The sequence below is a fragment of the Hippichthys cyanospilos genome, chromosome 13, assembly GCF_059441005.1.
Source record: "Hippichthys cyanospilos isolate Australia breed blue-spotted pipefish chromosome 13, RoL_Hcya_1.0, whole genome shotgun sequence".
NCBI lineage: Eukaryota > Metazoa > Chordata > Actinopteri > Syngnathiformes > Syngnathidae > Hippichthys > Hippichthys cyanospilos.
Window position 1 is genome coordinate 14547705 of NC_142381.1, and position 26444 is coordinate 14574148.

General features: G+C 40.0%; 1 protein-coding gene across 4 annotated transcripts; it reads left to right on the plus strand.

Moving 5' to 3' along the window:
* Positions 1-2904: 2904 nt before the first annotated feature.
* n4bp3 (NEDD4 binding protein 3) lies at positions 2905-25201 on the plus strand. 4 transcript variants are annotated; one of them, XM_088432241.1, is made up of 10 exons: positions 2905-3050; positions 17708-17979; positions 18073-18235; positions 19674-19886; positions 20167-20288; positions 20739-20922; positions 21489-21581; positions 21652-21897; positions 22003-22246; positions 23125-25201. In XM_088432241.1, the coding sequence occupies exons 2-10, from the start codon at positions 17741-17743 to the stop codon at positions 23484-23486; spliced, it is 1866 nt and encodes a 621-aa protein (XP_088288367.1). In that variant the 5' UTR covers positions 2905-3050; positions 17708-17740; the 3' UTR covers positions 23487-25201. The 4 variants fall into 4 exon arrangements, with proteins under 4 accessions (XP_088288367.1, XP_088288368.1, XP_088288370.1 ...); XM_088432242.1 differs by lacking the exon at positions 2905-3050 and adding an exon at positions 8933-9198; XM_088432244.1 differs by lacking the exon at positions 2905-3050 and adding an exon at positions 17387-17406.
* Positions 25202-26444: the final 1243 nt, after the last annotated feature.

Consider the following 26444-nt stretch of genomic DNA (forward strand, 5'->3'; position numbering starts at 1 on the left):
CAAATGTTTACCCTCGCTCACTAATAACGCGCGGCTCCCGGGCCGAGTATCATCACTCACTCGCCGGTGACTTTTTGGGGCCACAATGCCGCCGCTCGGACGTCACCGCAAGACTCCGCGTCGTTTTCTGCTAAATGACGATTGTCTGCTTTCGCAAATAGGTGAATTCATCTCAAACGCATGAACGCGTGCACAAAGAGCATTTGATCCAGGCCAAAAGCAAACGTTAAATGTATGGCACATTGTAGTGGACGGTGGATCCCCGTGACAGATTAATCCGCCAGGCATAAAGTTTCATAACTATTGGGATTGAGGAAACAGAAATTTTAATCACTTTTCATAGAGATGAAATTTTACATTACTGTGAGCATTGTCTGTCCGCATGTGTTGCTGCACCATTTGTGTTCAAACATTTCCTTCCCTAAAATTGTGGTTTGAATGTTAAAATTCAATCGAAGGTTATTGGCTTTTACATTTCAATCAAGGGTTTAAGGTTTCAAGGGAGGGTTTTAAAATGGAGTTAGGATTTCAAAGTAGGCTTTCAACTGAGAGTAGGGTTTAGGATTTCAAAGAAGGGTTTTTGAACTACCATTAGGGTTTCAGATTAGGACGTTAAAGTTGTGTTAGGATTTTAATGTTGGGTTTCACTCTAGGGTTAGCGTTTCAAAGTAATTTTCTAAACTACGAGTGCGTTTTCAAAGTAAACTTAAGAGGGTTTCAAAGTAAGGTTTTAAACTATGTTTAGGATTTTAAAGCAGGTTATCAAACTAAGGTTGGGATTTCAAAGCAGAATTTTGGACTATGTATAGGGTTTCAAATTAGGATATCAAACTAGGGTTAGGATTTTAAAGTAAACTTAAGAGGTTTTCAAAGTAAGGTTTAAAACTATGTTTAGGATTTTAAAGTCTGGTATAAAACCAATGTTAGGATTTCTAAGTATTTCTAAGTTTCACATTAGGGTATCAAACTAGGGTTGGGATTTTAAAAGTAAGGTAGTTAGGGTTCAAACCTGGGTTTGAACTACAGCTTGGGTTTTAACCAGGAGTTGGATTTTAATGTATAGTTTTAGTCTGTGTTGAGGTTTCAGAATATGGTTTGAAACTAGGGTTAGGATTTCAGAATATAGTTTTAATTTTGAATTACAATTTTAATGTACTACCTTAAAGTAGGGTTAAGGCTTATTGAAGGGTTTCCTTGTGGATTAGGGTTTCAATCAATGTTTTGAAATAGCATTGCAGTTTTAAAGTTAGAGGATCGAATTTCAATTAGGGTTTCGAAGTAGGGTTTTAAAATTAAGGCTGCGGTTTTAGAGTAGGGTATTAAACTTCGGGGATTGTAACCAGCAACCAAAGAGGACAAACGTGCCTGGATGATTAGGATGAGGGGAGCCTCCATGTCCTCATTGATGGATGACAAAATTTAAAAAATTATTTCAAAGTAGGCCTATGCTAATACACAGAGACATTTCTATCACATGCAGTGAAGGAAAAAAATTGCCTTTGTAAGTAAAAACCTGTGGGTAACAAAATGTTATACCTCCATTTAAATGTGAAGGACATACTAATTATATGTTGGTAATTTTGTACACCCACAATGAGGACCCACTCAGGAAAAACGTCAGCTGGGATTCTGTGCAATTACATAATTGGAGTATCGCACAGGGATATAGTGGCATTTTTAAATGCATGTTATTTTTTTCCAGACGGCAAAGTGTAGAGTGTGAAACAGCTGAGAAACTCAACACCATTTTACTTTTGTGGCATTGGGAAGCCGCCAAAGTTAGCAACTTCATCCAGTGCAGCCTCTGCAAACAAGACGACTTAGTATACACGACATTTCAAACTGAATTCATTCCAATGTGGGATTCTTCAAAATGGGTGCCATTTGAAAGCTGGTGAAGTCAAGCGGATGAAACAGGTGAGAAACTCTACACCGTTTTGTTTTGCGCCAATGGGAAAATGTTAAAATATCTTTTAAAACTATGAGGGCTTCATTCATGCAAACTATTGCCACTTAAAGGTAAAAAAAAGCATTTAGCAAATTTTTAAGGTGTATTGAAAAGGCTGATTTAAAGGCACAGCACACTTATTTAGCCATTTTCACCAATATTCTTTCTATAGTTATTTTGATGACTAAACTGTTTTTTGTTTAACTGATGCTTTTAAAACACACTTTACCGCTTGCTGACGGTTGATAATGACATCACATGTGCTCAAGGCTGAGTGAATTTCAGCTTGTGATAGTCACATGACTGAACCAGAAAACAGATGAGCAGTGATTAGTTGTTATTTGAGCCTTGACCACATGGGATGCAATTTTCAAACAGCAAAAGCTAAAATGTGTTTTCAAAGGTTTTCATTGTGTATTTAAAAAATAATCCATAAAATTGATTATACACAATTGTATTTAAGCATGGAAAAAGGCTAAGTACGTGCGCTGTTTCTTTGAAGGTAATTCACATGGACACATGGGGGGTCTTTTAACTCAACGATTTAGTGATGTAGCAATCATTTGAAAATCGGTCTAAGTCTTACACACTGCCCCTTTAATTCTTGGTCTGTATGTAAACGAAATACGTCTTGTCGTGCGCGGCTTGTCGTGATACATCACACAAATTGTTGTTAATGCGAACGTTGACACGGTATGATGAAAAATGTATCCCTATAGTGACGTGCTAGTTACGTGTTTAAAATGTAGTTAGAAAACGTTCATACATTTTCACATGCAGTAATGGAAAAGAAAACAACAAAGAAAAAAGTAATTACTCTGACCAAAATTCACCCACCACTGACGTAATACCAAATGTGGCCGCAGGATGGCAGCTCTCCACTTTTACCAAACAACGTGTACGGGCTACTTTCTCCCAGTCTCTCGTGCTTCCGCTGGTTCCAAACGTTAGAGAGGGAAACGCTAACTTCATGCCAGTTGCGTGTTCGTGCAAGACTAAAAGAGGCTGTTCCGCACCGACATTGGGGAACTATCTTGGTTAAACGTTTACATCTTCAGAGAGAGAGACCCACACTGAAAACATGTCCTTGTTGCGGGAAATGGTGAGTGCCAACTATTTTTTTTATTATTATTTTGCCACTTTACAACCACAACTGAACGTGTGCATGCTTGTACTGAAGAAGATGATGCTCTGCAAGTTAGTCTCAAATTTAAACGAGAGTTGATATCACTAAATAAGTAGCTATTCAATTGTGGTCCTCGATGTGGTGTAATAGAATGTTTTGCAACCTTTATTTAGCCATAAATGAACATCAGTTTACATCAGAAAAATCTCACGACACGCCAGTTAACATAAACGTCACAAAAAGTATGCATATTGAAACGATGATGGAGGGTGACCAAAGAGTATTTAAGTGTTACCTAGTGAGTGAGTCTCTACCCAAGAAAAAAAAAATGTTTGCTGTGCACAGCTGTGAACGTTTGGGTTGAGGAGCACTCGTGTGTGTGTGTGTGTGTGTGAGAGTTGGCCAAACCTTTTTTCTCCAAGGCCCATATTCATAAAAATCCAAGGATGCAAGGGCTTCGTAGATTTTCTTTTTTGTCTAACTTATCAATCACACCAAAATAAATGAATCATTGCATATTTTTTATACTGTATATTCCAGTGTTTTCCTTTTTTCTGAAAAACTGCGACCAAAATAAGTGAAACAATCTTCAGTAAAAAGGTTTGATTGGTTTGTGTATTTAGAATAGAATATGCAGCATAAAAAAAAAAAACCTTTTTACTCGCAAATTTTGTTTTTAGCAAATGCTTTGGGCCACTTACAATTTTTTGGAGTGCCACAAATGGCACCAGGGCCATAGTTTGGACACCCGTGCACTAGATTTTCTTTTGATGCGAAGAGGTTTGGGGACAAAAGTTGTGTCACTCACTCTGTGTGTATATGTGGGAGGTTGGGTGGCGGTGGGGAGACTCAATGTTGGGGACTGCCAGGCTGTCGTCCTGGAAACCGGAGGCCACAGGTGACCTCTGACCGGGAGGGCTCTTGGAGCGTAGCAGGACGGATCTTTAGAGCGAGGTGGCTATGTGTGACGCAAATGAAGGATCAGTCGGACAATAGCGGCACAATGGGTGCTGTTCTGGAGAATGTGTGGAATAGTCAAGCATGGGCCGTAGGTACTTTTACTGCACGTTTGGTTGTCACATGGGGGGTCTTTATCACAATGAATTAGTGCTGTAGCAACAACGTGTGAAATGACTAGTGGCTGTCATGTGTCGTGTTTTAGACTTAATCATCTTTTAAGTACTGCATACATTTATTATTTGCTCAAAATGTCAATTCCTCAGTCGTAAATATTAGGGATGGGTGAGTACTGATACCAAATTTGGGAACTAAACACATACATGTCTGAGAGATGTCCATTATGATGCAATGTCTGTGATTATATGTAAGTAATTGAAAAAGATAATAGAAATATACCTGGAACTCATCCAATCCAAAAGATGTATTTATTTGTCTTTACAGAGTCCAGACATTCAACTTCAGGTCCTTATTTACAATATATATATTTTTTCAAATACAGTATTAAGGTAAAAGAGGATCTGAAAAAGTTAACATTAGTCTATTTTGTAATGTGCTGTCCCTAGGTAAACCAATCTGCTAAAAAATACCCAGCTACCCAGAAAGGGAGTGGGGAAACAAACCTAGCATTTTTTTTCAGTGCATGGTACTACTATATTGCCTGTGGAATGACACTTGTGCTAAACAGCTGCATACTTAAGAGGGGACACATTTTTATCTCACGGTGCGATGATTTCAACCATTGGAGCATCCTTTTTTTTTTTTTTTTTTGCCGGACAGCCCATGTGCCGTCTTCCTTCAGCTGTTTAACAACCCAATGAAATGTATGTGTGCTTGTGTGTGTTGCTGTTTTAAACACCCAACAGCTGATGTAACAGTCCTGCCAACTGCTGACCATTTGTTTTGTAAATACAAATTTCATATGGGAGGTATATAAATCTATTGTGGGACTTAGATTACATGATATGATATGACGTGACATGACATGATATAGGCTGGCACGGTGAAAGAGTGGTTAATTCCAGCTCTCTCTGGCCTTCGTGTGTAGAGTTTGCATGTTCTCCCTGTGCCTGTGTGGGGTCTGTCCGGGCACTCTGGCTTCCTCCCACATTCCAAAAACCATGCATAGCAGGTGTATTCACCACTCTAAATTGTCTTTAAGTGCGATTGGATGCATAAATGGCTGGCAACCAGTTCAGGGTGACCCCGCCTACTACCTGAAGCCAGCTGGGATAGGCACCAGCAATCCTGCCACCCTAGTGAGGATAAGCTGATCCAGAAAATGGGTGGATAAATGGATGCATGATATGATGTGATATGATTTTTTTTTTTTTCGGCACATAAAATCACTCATGCATACTTGGACTCCAGCAGATGGTCCAATGGCACTGAGTTGAGTCACAGAGGTTCCCCCCCTCAAGCCAGTCAGTGAATCAAAAAGACTAACAGTCCTTCTTCCACAACTTGCCTCTTCCGCTCCTTTCAACTCTTTTTCTCAGTGTTCGCCCTTAATCTTGATGTTATCCCCATTTCATAGACTTTCTCAATGTAGAGCTTTTCACTCCATGGCCGCGTTCATCCTTTTTGGGCTATTTCAATGGAAAAAATAAAGGAACAGTAGGAGGGGGTACTTGTTTTTTAAGTGCTGGTCTCGATCAGCTATTGTCAATTTTGCTTTAACTCATCCTGGATATCCGGTTCTGGTTGATTTCAGTTACGACAGATCAATTTAGCATGTTTTTTTAGTTGCAAGTCTATGAAGTTTGAGTTATTTGCCAAAGAACACACCTAAGTTAATCATTACCCGCAAATAGCAGGTGGTTCTTTTCAGCTAAAGGGAAGAGGGAAGTTAACACTCGTGCTAGTTTCTTGTTGAGAGCGGCGATTGGACAACCGATGAATTAAGATTAGAGAGATATAACTCGGATTTTTCAGGTAACTGAAACTCAGCGTAATTTTCAAGAAAACTGTTATGTGATAAGAATGATAGCAAACTTAATCTATGTTTTACTAATACATTTTCCTATTTTTTTTAATATATTATGTTGATGAGGGGTAAAATGAGAAGTAATTTCATTGTTAGCAGCTGGTAATGTTAGCAGCTAATTTCTAGGCGAGTGCCCCATGTAGGCTAACGAGAGTCATCAGGTTACTGTTAAAGGCAGTTTAATGGAAAGAAATGGCCCAGCACATTTGAAATTGTCATCCTGGCATAGTTGCCGTTTCTACTGTTCACTTTTTAATAAAGCAGGCATACTCATTTGTGCTGTTTGTGGTTCTGATGTCACATTGTCTCAGAGATAAGATTTGATTTTATTTAAGAAAATTTTCTTTTGTGCTAATAGGCACAGTTTAAATATGATGAACAGCTGGTCATTCAATGTGAGGTGGATTTATTTTGGTCTTTTCCGTTTGTAATGTATTTTTACCGTTTAACTTTTTAAAGTCTTTAACTTTCAAATGAATATTTGATGATTTGGTAAAAATTCTCAGCAAGGTATCCAAATCCCAAAATATTCGATAGCTGCAGCCCCAATGTTGATTTTAACATCAACTGTGAGTGTCATGGGCGCAGACTGCAATGTGTGAGTGTTCACTCGTGGGTTTGGCACACTGACGTGACCCAAATGTTCATTTCCAGCCATCCAAAACTGTCAAGGTGGCAGATGAAGCAGATATGAGGACAGAGCAAATCAAATATTGAAACAAAAGTGTTGTGGAATAGGAAGGACCCACTGACCTTCGGTGAGTTGGGGGGGGGCATGTGCAGAAGGGCGGACAGACCCCTCACTGTGCTCTTTGTCCCCAAATGTCACTAACGTCAACGAAAGCAGCTCATTGCACTAACTCTGACAGCGCCTCATGCAGGGACTATTGTCTTAGCACCTATTGTGTCATTAACCAAAGTAAGCCACGGTTATTTACATGGATGCAGCCTTATCGTCTTTTTTATTGACGTGCTTTATCTCCGTTAGAGGCGCGCCCGAACTCACGTGCCTGAATGACGCTGACGGTTGGACCGTATTGTTTGAAGAAAAATACAAGCAATACAAATGTGACACATTTAGTCGGAACATTACGAATTACGCTGGATGCAAAGCACGGCTGGCTTCATGAGGGGTTTATCTCCAACCTGCAGCATGTACTTGCTAGTTGACGTTAGCCTTAGGTCAGAGGTCATCATTTATCTTTGCTTTGACTTGCTAATGGAATGTATGGGGCGCGACACAAAACCAATCTGACGAGATGCTTCACAAGATTGCATCCACAAGAATGAGAAAATTTGAAATATAAAACAACGCCTGCTCTCATGTTTCTAGTTTTCAAAATGTTTTATTTTTTCCCGACCAGATTGCAACAAAATTAACTACTCCTTCTTTCCTATAGTGGAACAAAATGCATACAGCTCCTGTTCGTGCGGTGTATGGTGTAATTTTTTTGGCAGTGATTACAAATGGTCTTTGTTTTATCTTCCAATATTTTGCTGTTCTTTTCTTCAACTGGAAAACCAAAATACACGACTTGAACATTACGTCTCTTTAGATGGTGCAGGGTGAATAGCTGGTCCACTACAACGTATTGTATTCATAAAAATCCTCCTGGAATAGGATGCAATCACCTTTGCTGTCTTTCTGAGACAAAACGGACACAAGGGGGCCTTTAACCCTCCGAGTCATTTAAAAAAAAAGTGGTTATAGAGGTTACAACCATTTTAACTGGACTGAGTGAAAGGAAATGAAAAGAACCGCTTTGATTGGCCATTAAGTCATACGTATGTGACCACTCCCACATCGACGCAACCCTCCGCCAGCCAGCAAAATTTACGCCAGCCATGAAACTAAAACCCATTATTGCTTTTAAGTTTTATTTTTTTGGAATGTACGATCATTTGGAGAGTAACATACCAACTTTAAATAACATTGCTTTACATATATCAGTTTGACCTTCGCTTCTTTTTATCTTCCTTTACTTGTGGACCGACAAGTCGGCTTAGCTCCAATGGGTTTTTGACCTTAAGCTAATGTTATATCTCAAATGCCAGGCAGCCTATCTGCTTCCTGTAACGTTATTGTCCATGGGAGCTTAGACAGAGGAAATGAGTCTGGCCCAAACTGTCCTCTCATTTTGTGACAGGTCCAACAGGTACTGAATCCTTAAGAAGGCTCCAACATAGACTTGTCTTTAGTTTCTCCATCAATAGTCTGTGTATGCATTCTTGTGTCAGGGTGAAAGTCAGCCTGATAGATGCTAATCTCTGGAAGCTAGACTGTATGAGCCTCTGGGGCTCAGAGGTAATGATAGGGGTTCAGCCTATCATTGCAGGGGTCTTTTCATGTAACTTTTTTTTTAACCTAAAAGGTATTATCCAACAACACAATCAAGCCCAGGAATGCTTTTAATAGCCTGCCAGTTTTAGCTTAGTGCTTTATTAAATAAGATTCCAGCATGCCCACCCATCGGTGGCATCTTTAAGAAATCAGTCGACCATAAGTTCTGCTGACCCACACCGACTCTAAAGTTAGGAAATACAGAAGTCTTTTTTTTTTTTTCTCCAGAATTCGAGAACAATGTCCTCTCTTTTCTTCCCTCTGGTTTGATTCATGTAACCTGATACGGCGCCAAACTCGTCCGGTAGCCCATCTGACAATCTCACTATTGTCCAGGCTGGGCTTAACACGTCTTGTATTTTCCCCTCATCGGTCTTTCAGGCCATGTCGGATCCTTATTAGAGAGTAAACATGCTTGTTGTGTCGGTGTGTTTTTTTCCAATGGGGCTGCGTGTGTCAATTTTGGCTCTGGACTGTCCGCCCCCAAAGCGGATCTACATGCAGGCCTTTTGTCTGCTGGAGAACAGGCAGAACAAGTCCGACCACACGGGCCCCTAAAGTGAGCGCGCGGTGAAATGAGCAGGTGGCTGGAAAGTACCAGGCGCTCAATAAAAGCCATATTGCGATTATTTGGTTTTAAGTTAGAAAAAAAATCCAAAGTACAGCTTAAAGGTAGCTTCACTCCTGTTTTCAAACCATGCAGTCATCCTACAGGCGATTGGTTAGGACTGTGCAGCTCCCTCCCTCGCATCAGACTTGCAAACGGGAAGTCCTGTGACCTGGTTATCAGTAGGAGAAACGGAACATGGGATAAGTCACAGATTGTATTGGGCAAACAGGTACAGTGATTTATTTTCATGTTTTTCGCTTTATCACATGCAAACATTGGCTCTTCTCAATATTTCAACTTTAGATGCCGGAGTTAATAAAATAAAATATTTTTTTGTTTTTTAACACTATTTCAAAAGGTTGTAGCTTGAAAATGGTTAGCATTTCAGGGATACTGTTGAAGGAATTTGGTACATCCCAGTTCAACACATTATTTGGCTTCTTTTCTTGGGTAATGCACTTTTCTAGGGGTAGATCAAATGATTATTTTAATCGAATAATCTGTTGATAATTGTGTCGGTTAATTGATTAATCTGATTTTTTTATGAACTAGTTATTTCCTTCCCTTTATTCAAAACTGGACAATCTTGTACTACAAATTAACAGTGCAATAACATTATTGATAGAAAAAGTATTGATGGAATTTTTTTTCAAAGTAAATGTTTGCAAACAGGTCTTGAAACGATTAATTTCAAAATGGTTAACGATTAATTTGATAATCCTTGAGCTGTTGAATAACTGCTGCAGCTCTCGTTCTTTGTATTGACAATATTAGATACTGTTAAAACTTGCTGTGATGTTGGTTAGTGTATAAAAACACATCATGTAATACATTTTTATTTTAGTTCGCTATCTAGATAGATAGATAGATAGATAGATAAAACTTTTATTCAATAGTTGACCTTTATTCTGTTTAGTATTATGGGATCATTTCTGCTATTTTATTCCATTATGTTATCTTGTTTCTGGAAACAATTGCCAGTGAGATGAGCTCAGTGAAAAGGCACAGTACGATTCGCTTGATTAGATACAGAGAATGCTTGTTTGTTGTAGAGCTAAATTAGAATGAGTAAACTTTGACTTTTCAAGTCATTACTCGCGGGCAAATAACGTCTCACTAGGCAGGCTCCCCATTGATATGGCGCTAATTAGCATGTGATGGCCGATTATCACCAAAGTGGAACCACATGGTGCTCAGATAAAGACACCTCGGATTATCTCTGCTTGCTGATCCATGTAGAGATATGGCTTTATTTACACTCGATTGTGTTTGTTTATGTATAATTTCTGCTCTGATGGTCCGTTTGTGTCCTTGGAATGTTTAGGTGTCTTTTCAACCCAAGATGCATAAGCCATTAGGTTGCCTTTGTGGTAACAGTGCTTCTGCTTGTGTTTCCATAATGGTGCAGTCTCACGCTCTCTGTACTGTTGTCATTAGAAACAGTGTGAGGAACTAGTTTCGCCTGTGCTGTTTTTCTGTACAAACAAATGAACACATGCAGAGTAGTTCAAAAAAAGTGCTGATCGTGAGCATGTGTCAGCATCATAGTGTGTCAACCTGAAATGTGGCTGATAATTTGGTGCCTTGGTAAACATACAGGGGGAAAAAATTGAAAAACATCAGTCTGAGTCACCATCTTTGACTGCTGTCCACTCTGTGACCCAGCCTCCGGTCTATTGGATGAACATTCACTGCAGCTGTAGACTGTACTGAACCAGGATCAGGTGTGGGTCGATGCGGGGATGGAGCTCAATTTATCTTGCCGCAATTACAAAAGCCTAACTCCTACGTGAATCGCTCCGGAAAACAAAGAAGCTTCACAGAAGTAATGCAAAACCCTCCCTGCTCTCTCTCTCTCTCTCTCTCTCTCTCTCTCTCTCTCTCTCTCTCTCTCTCTCTCTCTCTTGCTCTCTCTCTCTCTCTCTCTTTCTCTCTCTCTCTCTCTCTCTCTCTCTCTCTCTCTGGTGAATTTAATAATAACCTTACTCTCTTGTGCTTCCCATCAGCTCATCCCTAAAAACACATGTTTATTTGGTAAAATGACCAATAATTAGATGTCCCTTAAGCTACCCATGTACGATTCTCATCGTACCGCTGTTCTTGAGGTCATTTTCAACTGACCCAACTCAAAACTCCTACACTTCACTTTCAATGACAATGTTTGCTTTCTATGTCGGCACATTAATAATTAGCCAAAGAGGAATGCGAAGAATGTGCAATTCTTTCCTCATATCATGCTCTTGGTTCACATTCCTTTTACTGAACTGTTGCTTGTGAACAACACAAACACATACTGGATTTAGAATGTTGCATGAGTTTTCCCCTCAAAGTGTCATAAATCAATATTGATTATTGTATGCCAATAGAATGGGACCTTTTGGTGAATGTTTTTTGTTTTCATTTTTTGCACATGTGCTGTCATTTATTTGTTGTTCATAGAGAAACAATGTGCTTTATATATATATATATATAATTTACACATCAGCAACTTTTATTTAAGATCTTATTCAATTTATGCATACTTTTTATATTTTCTATACTATTTTTAAAACTTTTTGAGCACAGCCATGGATTCACATCTTTTGAATTATTTCGCATATGACACAATAAACAGACATATTTGCTTTAACGGATTATCTCCTAGTGCCTTGCAAAAAAAAAAAAAAAACTAAGCAGTTAAGCCACATCAGAAAAGCCACTTTGGACTATAAACCGCATGGCTCATATCATGAGAAAAAAACTTACGGTTCATAGTCTGAAAAATACTGTATGTCAATTGTTTTTTTCATGCCATTGCGGGTAATTAAGTAATTAAGTAAGTAATGTTACTGTGATTTATCTCTAAAGTGCCCATTTGTAGGAATGTGTGTGAATGGTTATTTTCTCGAGACCCTGAGACAAATTGTTGACCAATCCAGGCTGTCCTGTACTTTGCCACTCATCCAAAGTTGATGGATGGAGAAATGCTTTGTTTTCACCACTTATGCTGATAACTGGAGCCCACGTGTACATGTGGGATGGGTGCAAAGCAAATAGGCGCCCACCCCGGGGTCAGGTACTTATCCTTATTCTCCTGAAGCTAATCTTACACGTGCACGCATACGCCACAGGGGGATCAACACTCATGATTTGAAAATGCGCCAAAGTCAGAAATAAAGTAATTTATCCTCCCGCTGGTGCAAAATAAACAAGAATGCACGTGCGGGTGACCTGCCCACACTGTCCCTTGGGGCCATCATTTTACACCAAACAGCCTTATGTAACGTTAGTCCGATACAGATCAATATGGATCCATGTAGCAGCACCAGTTCAACCAGAAGTTACCCGAGATGAACCCACATATCAACCACAGCGGGTAACTGAATTCTGTTTAAAGAATACAATATTGCCCTGTCAGCAAAGGTCAATATGTGTTCAGCTACAGCGAGGAAAGACATGTTCGCTGGAGATGCAACAGCTAAAACGAATATCAGAAGTAGTGACAGTAGGATAACAAAATAAAAGTCTAATCATCTCCTTAATAGCTGTTATCTAACTATGTTTTAGCTAACAGCTATTGTATCTACTTCCATGCTCCCAATTATATGTGAGTTTAAACTTTTCTCAGAAATTTGGAAGATTTAACTGGGTGATAAACCATTACCAACAGTTGCATGTGACACAGGTGGTGATGGTTACAAACAACGGATTAAAATAAAGTATGAAATGTACTGTTTCTGTCAGTCTTAGTCTGTAGTTTTTGATTCGTTGGTTCATTGGCAAAACCTGTCTCAACCAACTGTCCATCTCTGGAAACTAGTATACAAAATGCTGTCATCTATCACAAATTTTTCTAGGAAAAAATGTCTGGAAACAAAATGTTTTCGTGGAAAGCCTTGCATGTTATGCCTACAGTAAAAATTACAGCCATCGGCAATGCTTAGCAAACATCCATGCTATCCATCATATTTCAAAGGGGATGTTGATTTCCATACATTGTTTTAGATGGGAAAGTCGCCCCTACCAACATGGCCACTGCGTTGCCACATATTTAGCTGGCTACACTCTACTATAAGTCTGTTTATCTTTGACAAGGGAGCTGAAAACTGAATTGTAACCAATTCTGGAACTAATTGGCTTAACCTACTACTTTAGAAGGCATGTTTTTAATGGACTGCTCATTTCTGTCCGTTGAATTAATGGTCTGTTGGTTCCAGGTCCATTAAATCAAGGTTCAACTTGTAGATGATGGCAATGCCAAGTGACATCTTTGTTTCCACTTTTCTGATCTTGCATAATATAAAAGGCCAATTGACCTCATTTAGTGCCTTCAAGTACAATATTCAATCGTACAACGATGTTAAAGTAAAGCAAGTGTGACTGTCTGCTGATTTGATCACGTCCCTACCATCAGCACTTGTCACAAGAGGTAGAATGAAGTGCACTGCGGGCCTAGAAGAGAGCAATCATCTCTTTTGTGAGGCCAAGGAGCGCTCCACGATGCATGCAAACGTCACCCACTGACGAAGATTGCTTAGCTGCAGCCTCTAATTGTTAGCTGGTTATTCATTATGGATTGAAGACACAGACGAGGCTACTCATAGAAGTCTTAGGAAAAAGAAAGACCGTTGAACTGCTTTTTTGCCTCTGAAGACAAATTGTATGTCATGTCATATGTGTAAAATATGACCAAAGCGACACACGTACATGGAAACGCAATGAAGGATGCCTGTGGCTGAACCCGGGCGATGTCATTTCTCGTCTCGGGAGCGAGCAGACGCAACTTGGCACAAGAGGTTCACTATGGTTGCAAAACATGGCGGACGACAAGCAGCTTTACTAGGAGACACGGGCCGTGACTCAATGGTGGTCAAGAGTGGTGGCGTTTAAAGCTCAAGTGTTCTCTCGCACACTGTCCTCATTGATGGCGTCTGCTTGAGTCACGACAGGGGTCAAGCGGGTCGTATTTGTTCATAGCAGCAGAGAAAAGCTGCTATTGAGTATTTGGAGTGGAGACGCTAGACACAAAATAGGGCAGGGGATATTTTAGGGACCTAGCAACTACAGTGGTGTTTTTATATGAGGAAAAAAAATGACTGAGCCCCAACCATACAACTAGGTTATAACCAGGAAAAGATAAGGGAATTGTTTGTTTTTATCCATCCATCCATTTTCTCATCCAAATGTGAAAAGTTTTGAAAAGCTCCAATTGATTTATTTATATACATACTTACTTTTAATTATTTACTGACTCACTTTCTCAATTACTACTAGGCAGTATTTGATTTGATCTCTGTTATTTCATTAATGCTGCTCATTCTGTATTAACTATAGATTTACTAGAAATTGAAAACCCACAAAATTCATATAATTTATTAGTAATACTGTACTAAGATTATTGCTAATGACCATGACATTTATTGCTGCTTTTTTTTTTTTACCTGTCTCTGTTATTTTACATTACACTATGCTAAGCTTTACTTTACTTGTGCCCATATCTAGTGAATAACTGAACGCACATGAATATGGTAGGCACTATTTCATAAAAAAATAAGACTATATTACCATTTAATCAGCAAACCTAGTTGTTTATTTTACGACATTTGTGTGGAGGGCAAAGTAAGAATTTCATTGTACGGAGAAACTTGTTTCTACACTGTGCACATGACAATAAACACTTTGACATGACTTGAAATGTTTGTCTGATTATTATTATTTTTGAAAAGGTCAAATATGCACTGACATCCTCTGCCGCCTGATTAATTGGTTGGGCACTATTTCTGACAAATAGCTAGCTCATTAGCTAAGTAGCGTGATAGCTAACTACGTAGCTAGCTACTTTATCAGGCCAGACAGACAGACTGGCAGACTTACTGACTGACTGACTATTTTAAAACTCGTTTTAAGCAGTCTAATTAAATCTTCTAAACATAAATCACTGCAGTTGTTTGTGGAACTGATTAAGTGAGGCCAGTGGATGATTTAGCACAAGGTCCAGCTTTCACAGAGCTAATGTGATGTAATCAAGTATGCGCTATGTGGGAGGTTGAGATGGAACCTGCAAAGTTACCCCTCAAATGTAAACAAACTTTGATATGAGGCAGGGGAGGCGATCTCCGTGGGGGTAGAGGATCCATAGCTGTTTTATTTTTTTATTTTTATTTTTTGCAAGGCTGTGTTAAGTGACCCACACGCATACATCAATGTGAGTGAAGCATTCGTAGGAGTGAGCGTTAGGCGCATAGAAAAAAAAAAAAAAAACACGACAAGTCCAAACCCATGTTCTGTAAATTATCTTTGGAATTTTCCATCCACTGCGTGTGTTATGGTGGTGCTGCTGACTGACCCAAGTGTCTCTGAGCGTCTGAAATGTCCTCTCTTGACACTCAAGTGTCAGACCTCTTTCTGCTATTTTAGGAGGGAGTTTGCCCTTGAGAGCCTCCACTTGAAAGCTGAAGGTTTTGTTGTCTTTGTGGTTGTTGTAGATGTGGTACTTGTGTGGGTTATACAAAGATGAGAAACCAACATTTCCATAGGGGAAAGCATGGAGAAAACAGTTCTATGTGTTTTCATAAATAAACTCTCTGTCATGAAAAACTTGCCAGTTGGAACTTTTATCCAGAATGCTTCAGAACTAAGTCCGAAAATGTTACCAATTCCATTTGATTTTGCAATGTATAGTTCCACCTAATACATGGCAAAAGGTGCAATTTGCGAGTGAAAAAACTGCAATACAATGCTTATTTTTTTTAAATTTAGAAGTAGGTTATTTAAGGAGGGGTCAGAGTGGAGGGGGTGTGAGTTGTCAATTTTGCCACGTCCCCATTTGGTTTGTTCAGGCCAATAAACTGAAAGGAAATGACAAAAACTGAGTGGATGAGTGTTGTGTAGAGCCAATCACAGAATGTTTGGGTCACTCTCAACCCTGCAACTCCGCTTCCTCCGAACTCTGTAGCATGTAGCATTCAGTACTTCAGCTTTGGGCCTTAAACAAAGGGGTCATTTGTTTGTGTACATTTTCAGCATTTGTTATGTAATTTGCTTTTTTTTTTGTACACCTTACTGTATATGGTAGGCAAATGAATAAAACCATGAAAGCTTTATTCTGCGCAAAGTAGCCCAAAGTTGCAATTGCGTTCCCGTTCTCACTCTCTGCTTGAATAATTTGCATAATGGTTCAATCTGCCAAGGGCATAGAGTAAAGGACTTCATGATGGATTCAAAGTGAAACATGTCGACGCATATGCAGCATGTTTGGAAGGTGAAAAGTGAGAGGCGGGCAGTACGGGGGCTCAAGTGTCTGACTTTCCAATCTGGGTCATGCCAAATTATACTCGCCATTATACGATATTAAAGAATGTTGTTATTATTAGTTCATATGTTGATGTTACAGAAATGTTGTCATAAGAATGTTTTTTTTTTCCGTATGTTCATATTATAAGACAGCTTGTTAACCAGCCATGTTACATCATTTTGTAGGTGTTCACATTTTTTCCATGTTCTTCTGGTACCTGCATGAGTTTTCGCATTGAAGATTAAAAACTCTAAAATTGTCCATTGGTGCAAATGTAAGTTGGTGAATATGTGCCTGAAAATTGAATTGTGAGCAGTTTTGGGGAATTGTATGTTGCACCATAAACAAACAACCATCTTTTTAGAAGATTAAGGGCTTCAGGGTTAGTTAAAAGAATAGATAGCCTCTAAGGGTTCATCTTAAAGGTCAAACACAGAACGAAGCCTTTAGTGATTTATGATTTATGACTATGAATGGTCTTTTCACAGGAACAATCCTCTGCACTCTATTACGATCATTGTTTTCAAATACACAAGTGCTGCAACTAACATTTGTTTTAATAATTGATTATTTTTTCTATTTGTCAATCATATGATGAATTAGATATTTTTAAAAACAAGATAATTTCCACCCCTATGTTAAACAAATGACAGTGCAGAAAATGCACAAATGCAAATGAACTATGATTCAGTTATTTGTTTGGTCCATACTATGTCAGAAAATTATCAAAAATGTTGACTACAGTTTTCCGAAGTAAAAACTGACATTTACAAACATCTTATTTTAGGACGAACAAACAAACTAACAACTAACTAACTAACTAGATAGATAGATAACTTGAAAGTCAGTCGCGCACTGCACAGCATCTATTTTGTCAATGGTAATTGGAGACATGTGACTTTCGTGGGATGCAGGACATTTGCAAGCAAAATAAGCACCAGATTGAATCCTGCATGTGGTTCAGCAAAAGATCTTAACCCCCTGAGCTCTGCTGTTGTAACCTAGTTGGATCAGAGTTACGCAACAGGCTTGCAATTTGACATATGCAGCCCGGCCTCGGGTTAAACATCAGCCTCAGCTGTCGCATGTTCGTCGCTGTCAGGACAGCCAGACGCAAGCTCCTGATGGGGGGAAAACCACTTCTGAAACAACCGCGAGTAAACAGTGGGTATTTTGGAATCGCTGTAGGATGTTTGTTTTTGCAAAAGTGTAATTCCGCATGCATCGTTGGTTCAATTGGCTTGCGCTTTGCATGCATGGACGTGTTTTTCTCAATTGCTTGGACACACGAGCAGCACGACTGATGACATCCACTCCGGGTAATAAAAAGGGGCAAAAGGTGGAGTGCAGAAAAAGGGAGGGAGGGAAAACAAACTAAAGTGAACATGTAGCGTTTAAAATGTCAGGACAAGAAGTGTAAATCCTGACACATTTATTGCATGTGTTTTATTTTCTTTTTACACAGAGCACCCTTCCTCCCTCGTGAGCCGCGTTACCAATGGCAGCCTCGGTCCAGACGCTTCCTCGTCCCAGTAAAAACTTCCAAAGCCCGTTCCCAGCACAGTCTTTTTCACCCCGCTGCAACATGGGAAGTGTAGGCAGTTTGGTGGAGAGGCCCGACCTGTCCCCTACTAAAGTCAAGCAGGCCGTTCCCCAAGTAAGGCCGAAACCATCCAACGGTCTCCTGAAGAAAGGCTTCACCCAGAGGGAGCTCCTCAACTATCTCAACATCACCAGGTGGGTGACATCCAGAGGGAGGACAATGTCGTCATGGTACTTTTCACACACTGTTGACACAATCCACGGCTGATTTACTGTGTTGCGAAACAGAAAAGAGTCCAAAGCTAATCAGAGCAGCGGTTCCAAAAAAGACATGGTGGCCTCGCTCGGCGGGCAGAAGGACGAAAACCTGTATGCCAAGGTTTTTCACAAAGATGGCACAGAGATCGACTTGACCAAGAACTCGCTGCCAAGTGGAGGAAAGTATGAAAAGGTAAATACATATTCCAGTGAACTATCACGGATGCTTGATGCCATGATTTTTTTTTCAGACAGCAGTAAAGTACTGAACTGTTGTGTAGTGACTGATTCCAAGTAATATTACCACTATGATACCCCCCCCCCCCCCCCCCCCCCACAAAAATGGCAACTCATCTTTTCCAAAATAGCAATTTCCTTACAGTGCCATGTTTTTTATGCATTCTTTTTATTCATACATCCTAGTTTGTGATCTTAAAATTGCTCCAAGAGAGCGGCCGATACTAGAATCAGATACCTTTTACTAAGGCCTTGTATCGGCCTGATACCGATACTTGGTATCTTCTCAAATTTTTGATAATTAATTGAATAGATTTTCTCATTTCAAATTCTCCAAATGCTCCAGATTTCTGCTGCCCAATAGTAAATATTATCCAATATATGTCCTCTATTGAAGTAAATATTATCCAATTCCTGTCCATAGCAGGGAACTGGTTTGCTTTGTTTTGAATCAAAAGAAAACATTTACATTTTACTATAGGGGGGAAAAAAATCCTCTTTTTTGTCATCACTGACATGAAAAAAAAATACAATCAATTAATCAGCCTGATACTGATACTTGGTATCAATACTTATTAATGCCTACTATTTGATAGCATTATTTAATACTCTATAAAAATCCTGTTAAGAATGACTAGTTAAAAATAATCTTTCTGGATAAAAAAAAAAATTCTTCCACAAAACAATTCCTTTCCATTGCCAGAACAAATTAACCCGTTTGTACAATAACTCAATTATGAGTCAAAAAGGGAGTAACTGCAACTTTGGTCAGTTTGACCCTTTTTTGCTAGCGGGGGGCGTTTTTGAACGATTTGTTTTGACTGTGAAAAAAGTTTAAAAAAACAAATATTGGGCCAAATTGACCCAGCGTGGCAGGAGGATTAAAAATGCATGATGGAGACATGCAAAAATAATCACTGCTTTGTAAAAGAATGGAAATGAAATGTTAGTGTCAATACAATTTAAACACTTGGGATAGATGAGTAAATTCTTACATTAAATTCTTGCACAATTTTTTTTTAAATAGTGTCTCTATACTTCTGTCTGTATAATGGCAAGTTATCAAAGAACCATAGAGGCTTGAACGCCATTTAGCGACAGTCTTGGAACACATTAATAGCTTCCAAGCAGCCAGTGTGGGTGTTTTATATTGACATATAGCCAGTGGCTGGCTGCCAAGGTTGTGCTAAAAGGATTAGTATCATATTCATATCGCGTTGGACGCATCCTTCAACACCCCCGCAACATGTCAGCAGTCAATCAACCCTTCCTGGACTGTCTGGGCTGATATTTGGACACCCGCTGAGCTCAGATTCATTCCCGGCATTAAAAATGTACTAAATCGGCATCCAATCGATAAATGTTTCGAAATAATGTTTGTTTTTTATTCTTAGGCTCGCTTTAGGTCATCGGCCTTCAAACCCGTCACTCCCAAAAACTTCAGTTCCATGCAGAATCTGTATCCGTCTTCCAAATCGGAGGACGCGGACCAAGGAATCTCAAACGGGCTCCGCAGAGCCTACGCCCAAGCCTCTAAAACTGTCTCCAGCTCCTCATCCTCATCCTCGCCCTCTCGTCATGGTGGCTCCACCACGGGGAACAACAAGGTATGCTGTCTCTTCACAAAACCTTCACCTAGTTTGTTTACATAAAAACATCAGATAAGGATGCAGACAAAAGCATGAAATTCCGATTCGGCCACATCGACTTGACGAAGACTGAAAGTAAATTGCCAAATTCTCGCTTAGTTGTAATGGCTTTGGCATCCTGCATACTCCTGAGGACTAACGGACAAAAACATTTGCGAGAGAGGCTCTCGGCGGAGGTAATAAACAACTTTGTCATTGTCTGCCATTGCATTTACACCACTTTGTTATTCCTGCGTAGGCTCATTCCTCCATGCGCGGGGCGAGCCAGGAGGATGACAACCTTTCGGACTCGGGCCACAACTCCATGAGCAGCCTGCCGCCGTACCGGCCTCCCTTTCGTCCAAACCTGACTCACATCAGGTCTGTGTCACTTCCCAGCCTCTAATTAAATCTTGGTGTCCAAACTTTGGCCTGAGGGCCGTTTGCGGCCCTCCGTACATTTTTAAGCGGCTCGCCACATATCCTGAAAATAAAATATGCCACTCATAAGTTTGTTTCACGTGCTGTACAGTTTGTGTGATTACATAAATATGCAACTAAACAAAAATTCTCTTCATAACACAGTAGTGACCGAAGATAACAAATTTTGGCTTCCTCATCTTTTGGCTCTGTGTCAAGGTACAAAATGTGAAAATATCACATGAATGATTTCTTAAAAATGGTAAGCTTATAACAATTTGCTCCTCTTTTAGTTCCAAATATAGAAATGACATGTAGATGCGGTTCAGTAATGGGCAATTAGGGCACTTAAGTCATCTGTTGTCTTAAGCACTGCTTACAAATGATACAGTATTTTATCTGCCTTTCAAGTGCATCTATGGGCCACATCAACACTATCGGCTCCGCGGACCGCACCAAAGCTGCCGGGTCGGGAGATGGGACCATAGGGGAAATGGCGTGTCGCAGCATGGCAACACTCAGCCGCCTGGTGCCGTATGGAGGGGAGGCTCCGCCTCCTTATGACTGGACACTCTCGATGTCTGTGGAGGATGTGGTGAGTACAGTAATTTGGAGAAGATTTTGTGCCAGCGTACGTGTGTGTGTGTGTGTGTAAATAATATATATAAAATGAGGAAAAGAAAAACCAACCAATATTTTACTGACAAAAATTCAACATGTTTGTTGCACAGCTTTATTAATTCATTTTAAAATGACACTTTAGACAATATACACTTTTGTTGTAAAACTCTAGCAAAAAGTTCAGGTGGCCTTTCTGGGTCATCAACGTGTCTTTTAATTTCACTTTCAAATAATGAAAATCGTAACAAATACATGAGTAGTTCCCTGTAGTTTTTTACAGCACATCAACCTCTTCCAAATTTTCAAATAACAGAAATATTTGAATGTTTCAATGGTCACCAGAATCTCTTGTGAAATGAATGTCAAATTTTAAATATATAGTTCGCTGAAATTAAAACAGTTTTCAAGTAATCTATTCATCAGCCATCTTTTTTTTTTAAAAAAAAAACAACCTATACCGATATTTGTCAATCTGAACAGTGCCGATAATTGGCTCAGCTGTTGATTGGTCTATTCTTAATAACCCTGACTCCCTCCAAGGTACGGGACCTGGAGGAGCGACTTGTGGAAAAAGAACACGAGCTGAAGCAGATGAAAAGAAACCTGGATGAAAGCGAGGGCGCCATCGCTCAGGTGAACCTCTGACGAATCGGTGTCATCGGCCTTGTTTGAGGCCCGCGCCTCACGAGCTCCCCGCGTGCAGGTGTTTGAAGGCAAACAGCGTCTGTGGGAGAAGGAGGTGGAGGAACTGAAGCGCCTTTACGCCGCCAAGCTGCGGCAGGTGTCCCAGCATGCCCAGCGATCCCAGCGCGGCTTCCAGCTGCAGCTCTTCAAAGCCCAGCAGGAGAAAAACAGACTGCAAGAAGAGCTGGAGGGTCTTAAAAGAAGCCGGGAGGGCGGAGCCAAGGAGAAGCACGGTAGTCCCACTCTGGAGGAGACGCGGTGGGAGGTAGGCTACGTTTTATGACAGAGGCAAGCACCCACTTTGACCTAATGACAGTCGAGTAAAGTGAATTCTGCATTGTTTGTCCCTGTTCCAAATTATGCCTGGCAGATTTGCCAGAAGTCCGGAGAGATCTCCTTGCTCAAGCAGCAGTTTCGAGACTCTCAGGCCGAGGTCACCCACAAGCTGAGCGAGATCTTCCGGTTGAAAACGCAGCTCAGGGAGACCCGCCTGGAGCTGCGCAATCGGGACAGCCAGGTCGATGCGCTGAAGCTCATCCTGAACAACTCCCAGCGGAACAGAAGACCTTCTCACGGCACCGGCGAACACGGAACAGGGGACGAGAGCGCACCGGGTAGGTTTTGGGGAGCAATGATTTTGATGCTGGTTTTACCAAAAAATGCCCTGCTAATTTCAATTTTTTTTTGCGCATCTTACCTACCAGATAAACAAAATTCCATTCATTAGCTGCAGTAAATACAGTGAGATGTGTGTGCAGCTTTCAGTACTATCAATATCAGATAACAGAAACGCACCATAGTAGGAATTAAGAGGATTAGGGCATCTTAAATCCCGGGAGCGCGTCGTGTCGTTTTGCTAGTTACGCTGATTAGGGATGCTTAAAAAATACTTTATTACGCTGACACTTACAGGGCCTGCTGCCAGCCGTTAGAGGCCCCTCCAATTTTAGCGGCTAACAGCAGCAAGCAGCACTACCCAAACCCGAACCCGGGTCAAAATGACCCAGGAATGTTATTGCTGTTTTTTTGAGGGGAAAGTGAATTTGTTGCTTGGCAGGTTTACACGCAAAAATATTTTTGAAAGTTTTCGATAATGACACAAGACACCGGGTCAGATTGACCCAAGACGTTATTACTATTCAAATGTAACACACGGGTATTAAGTAATGCCTTTGTTATATTCTGAGTGGGTTCAAAATCAAGAAACAGAGTTTTTGGCACTTACAGGAGGGTAAAGTAAAAAATACAAGAAAATGTTGAACAATTTTAGTGCATTAAGTGTTTTTGAGGGCACTCGGAGGCCTAGTCCAAAACTAAAGTGACGATTTGCGTCTCAATACATTTGTCCACGAAGCGTCTGTGAGACATAGAGATGATCTTAAACCGTTGGGCTATTTTGAGTACAAAAAAGGAGGTTATTCCCTCGCGAGTGTAAGCAGGCCAGCAGCAGACCGCTCCGCCGATGAAGCATGTGACCATCTTTTGCTTGCAGGAGGGTGCGCGGGGCCGACGGAGGAACGTCTGCGCGCCGAGCTACTACTGGAGCGGCGCCAGAGCGAGGCCCAGGCCGCGGCTTTCGAGGACGAGAGGAGGACATGGCAGGCCGAGAAGGACAAGGTCATCCGCTACCAGAAGGAGCTGCAGGCCAGCTATTTAGAGATGTTCCGCCGCAACGGCGAGCTGGAGAGGGAGGTGCACCAGCTGAGAGCTGGCCGAGAGCAAGGGGGGAGGAGCCAAGACGGGACTTTGAAAGAAGAAGAAGAGCGAGAGATGAAGAGCGACGTCGAAGAACAAGACGACAGTCCGTCCTCAGGTTTGCCGTGGATAGACAGGATCGAATCTTCTGAAATTTGAACATAACCACAGGAAGACAAAAATGGGCTGGGACCAAAAGTTAGAACTGGAAAACATTTTGATTCAAGATAAATATTAGATGGCACTATATTACATTCTTGGATGTTGTCATTATCATTAAAAAAAATGTTAGAGTCTTGTAGTTTTGGCATAAATCTGCTTCATATATTTTTGGGCGGACGTAAAAAGAAAAAACAAATAAAATGTTCATTTTTTAAATCACAGGCAATGTATTTTGATGATTAGAAGAAAATCATCCAAAAATGACAGAAGACACAAGCACACCCGACGTTATACGAGTTTGAAATTACAAAATGTGAATCTGTACATAAACAAATGATTATCGTGGAGAATGTCTTTGTTATTCTACTGTTGCTGTACAGTTTTGACATTAACCAAAGGATTCCAAAGGGATTTACAGTGGTTAAGGGCCTGGTTAAGCTTTTCGGGATTCAGGGAGAAAAGCTGCATGCGGACTCGTATTTGGTGCCAAGATTTCAAACTATTTTGTGAAATGCTTGTGAAAATGGCAATGTTACAAGAATATTTTGTCCCTCCGTTTCTTGCCAGATTGATATTTTGTAAATAACTACAGCACATTCCTCACTTCATTGTACTGCAAGCACACAAGGGCTGAACAATACAATTTCAAACAACAATTTAATTACAATTGTTTTTTTCTTTCAATGTTGTGATTGCAATTTAACTCATTCAGTGCCATGGACGAGAATTTTCATCTTTTAAAATAGTAATAATGATAAATAATACAATTCTGTTTTTTATGGAGAAGAGCTGACACCCTTGACTAATGCTTACTTTATATAAACCAATTGAGCACTGTAGTGATAACTGTGTCCATCGTATGACAGTGTTTCCACACACAGCTATTACAATCAATATAACTGTTGATATCAATTCTAACTGAAGAATGGAAGTCAATCTTTCATATGGCAGCACCCATATTTGCATTGACATAGCACACAATATTGTGTTGGCCTTGAAAGGTGAGTGAAAATACTAAATACTAGAGGTCCACTAGAGGTTTCCTTTTCCAATAATGCGTGGCGCTGAAAGAGTTAGGCAATAATTTTTCCAAGGTCGTATTCCCATGTATTGTTTTTAACAGACACAAACAATAAAAAAGATACTAGTCTGTATACTGGCGGTCCAATAGGTTAGATCACAGGTGTCAAACTCAAGGCCCGCCGGGGCCCAGATCTGGCCCACAAAATGCTAATTATGACTTGTGGCTAAAATACCATATTTGCGCATTTTCTTCAACTTTTACTTCTTTATTTTTTGTTAGCAGTACCCATTTTTAACAGTTTTTCGCAGCCTCTGATTTCAAAATGCACATTTCACAATGGCCCTCTGAAAACTATAATTATAATGTGGCCCATGATAAAAATGAGTTTGACACCCGTGGGTTACATAGATGAAAAATATAATGTAAATGAACCGTGACTGGTTTCAAAAGACAATTTATCTACTTCCATTTAATTAATTTTAACTCACAGCCCTAAAGCCCACTGTTGGTATTTCTGTAACATTTTAATTCAGTGATCCTACCCTGCTTTCAAGGTTATTTGTTATATTCTCCCTAACAAAAATCCAATGCATGATGCAGGTTATGGAATTTTCTTCACGTACTGTGACTCTTTTCTGCTTTCTGGAGTTAAATCTGAACATCTTGGACCGAATAAAACTTGAGTTTTGGTGTAAAAAATCCCCAAAAGTTAAGAGGCTTTTCTGTTTAGAGTGGTCTGGAACCAAGCGATCAGAGATCAAAAATGCTTGGACTGCACCCGAGGGCCCAGACGTCTGCCGCTCCCTCGGAGGGCTTAAAAAGCAGCACAAAGCGTGCCAATAAAAGATGAGGACAATCGCTTTATTGCTCAATGAGCAAGAGCCCAATGGAGGCTTTTGCAACTAATGTGGCTTTTAGAGATTTAAGTCTTGAATCCTTATCCTTAGCATTGAGTCGGATACCAAAACAAAACATGCAAAAAGAATGGTAATTGTTTCATGGGCTCATACATTTTATGTAGAAACGGGATACAGGATGTAATGTGAATAGCAGAAGCTGACTCACCAGGTCTCTACCTCTACATATAAAAATATTATATAAACTGGGCTTATTATAACTGCGGCGCTCAGAAGAGGTCATCTGCTGCAGTAGGGATGAGAAGAGAGGACGTTCTTCGCGCTTTGTGGGAGGCCTGCAACACTGATGTTCAGCCCAGGGATTGCAATCATTATGCTTTTAATCGCAAAATGTATGTTCCTAAAAAGTCCAAGTAAAGGGATTTTAATCTTCAAGAAAAATGTTAAGCACTTCATCTATCTTAATATCAACACTAATGCAAAATATTTGCAGTTAACTTTTATTGCGACTGGACTTAATATTGTTCAATATGAATGTGTTATTTTAATACTGCACTGCAGCATGTTCCGACCTACGAACAAAATAGTTAGGTTGCTTACAGCGGAAGAGAACTGTCGTAAAACCAAGAACTCCGAAATTACTTCAGAATGGACAACACAGCAACAGCGTCGCTTAGTGGTCATGACCATAAACACACTTTACTTTCTTAAACCATTCAGAATGAGAAAATTGCGCATAAAGTGCGCAAAAAATAAGAATTTTTGTGAGTACAGTACTTTACATTGATATGTGTTTAGTACAGATGCAAGTTAATAGGAATTTAATTCTTATAACTGTCGTAAAACTCAACATGACCTAACATTCTATACCGTGCAGTTATTATATTTGGTGAGCAAGGTTGACTTTTCTTACAAATAAATCAATTTTATGGAACAAGGCTGTTGAGTTCCAAGATTCTTTTTTTTTCATGATAAAAAGTAATAAATAATTTTAACGAACAACGTAGTGGAGTTCAAAGTTTGTTTTTTTAATGTCTTTGAACAGAGCTGCAAAATTCCACGGAATTTAACAAT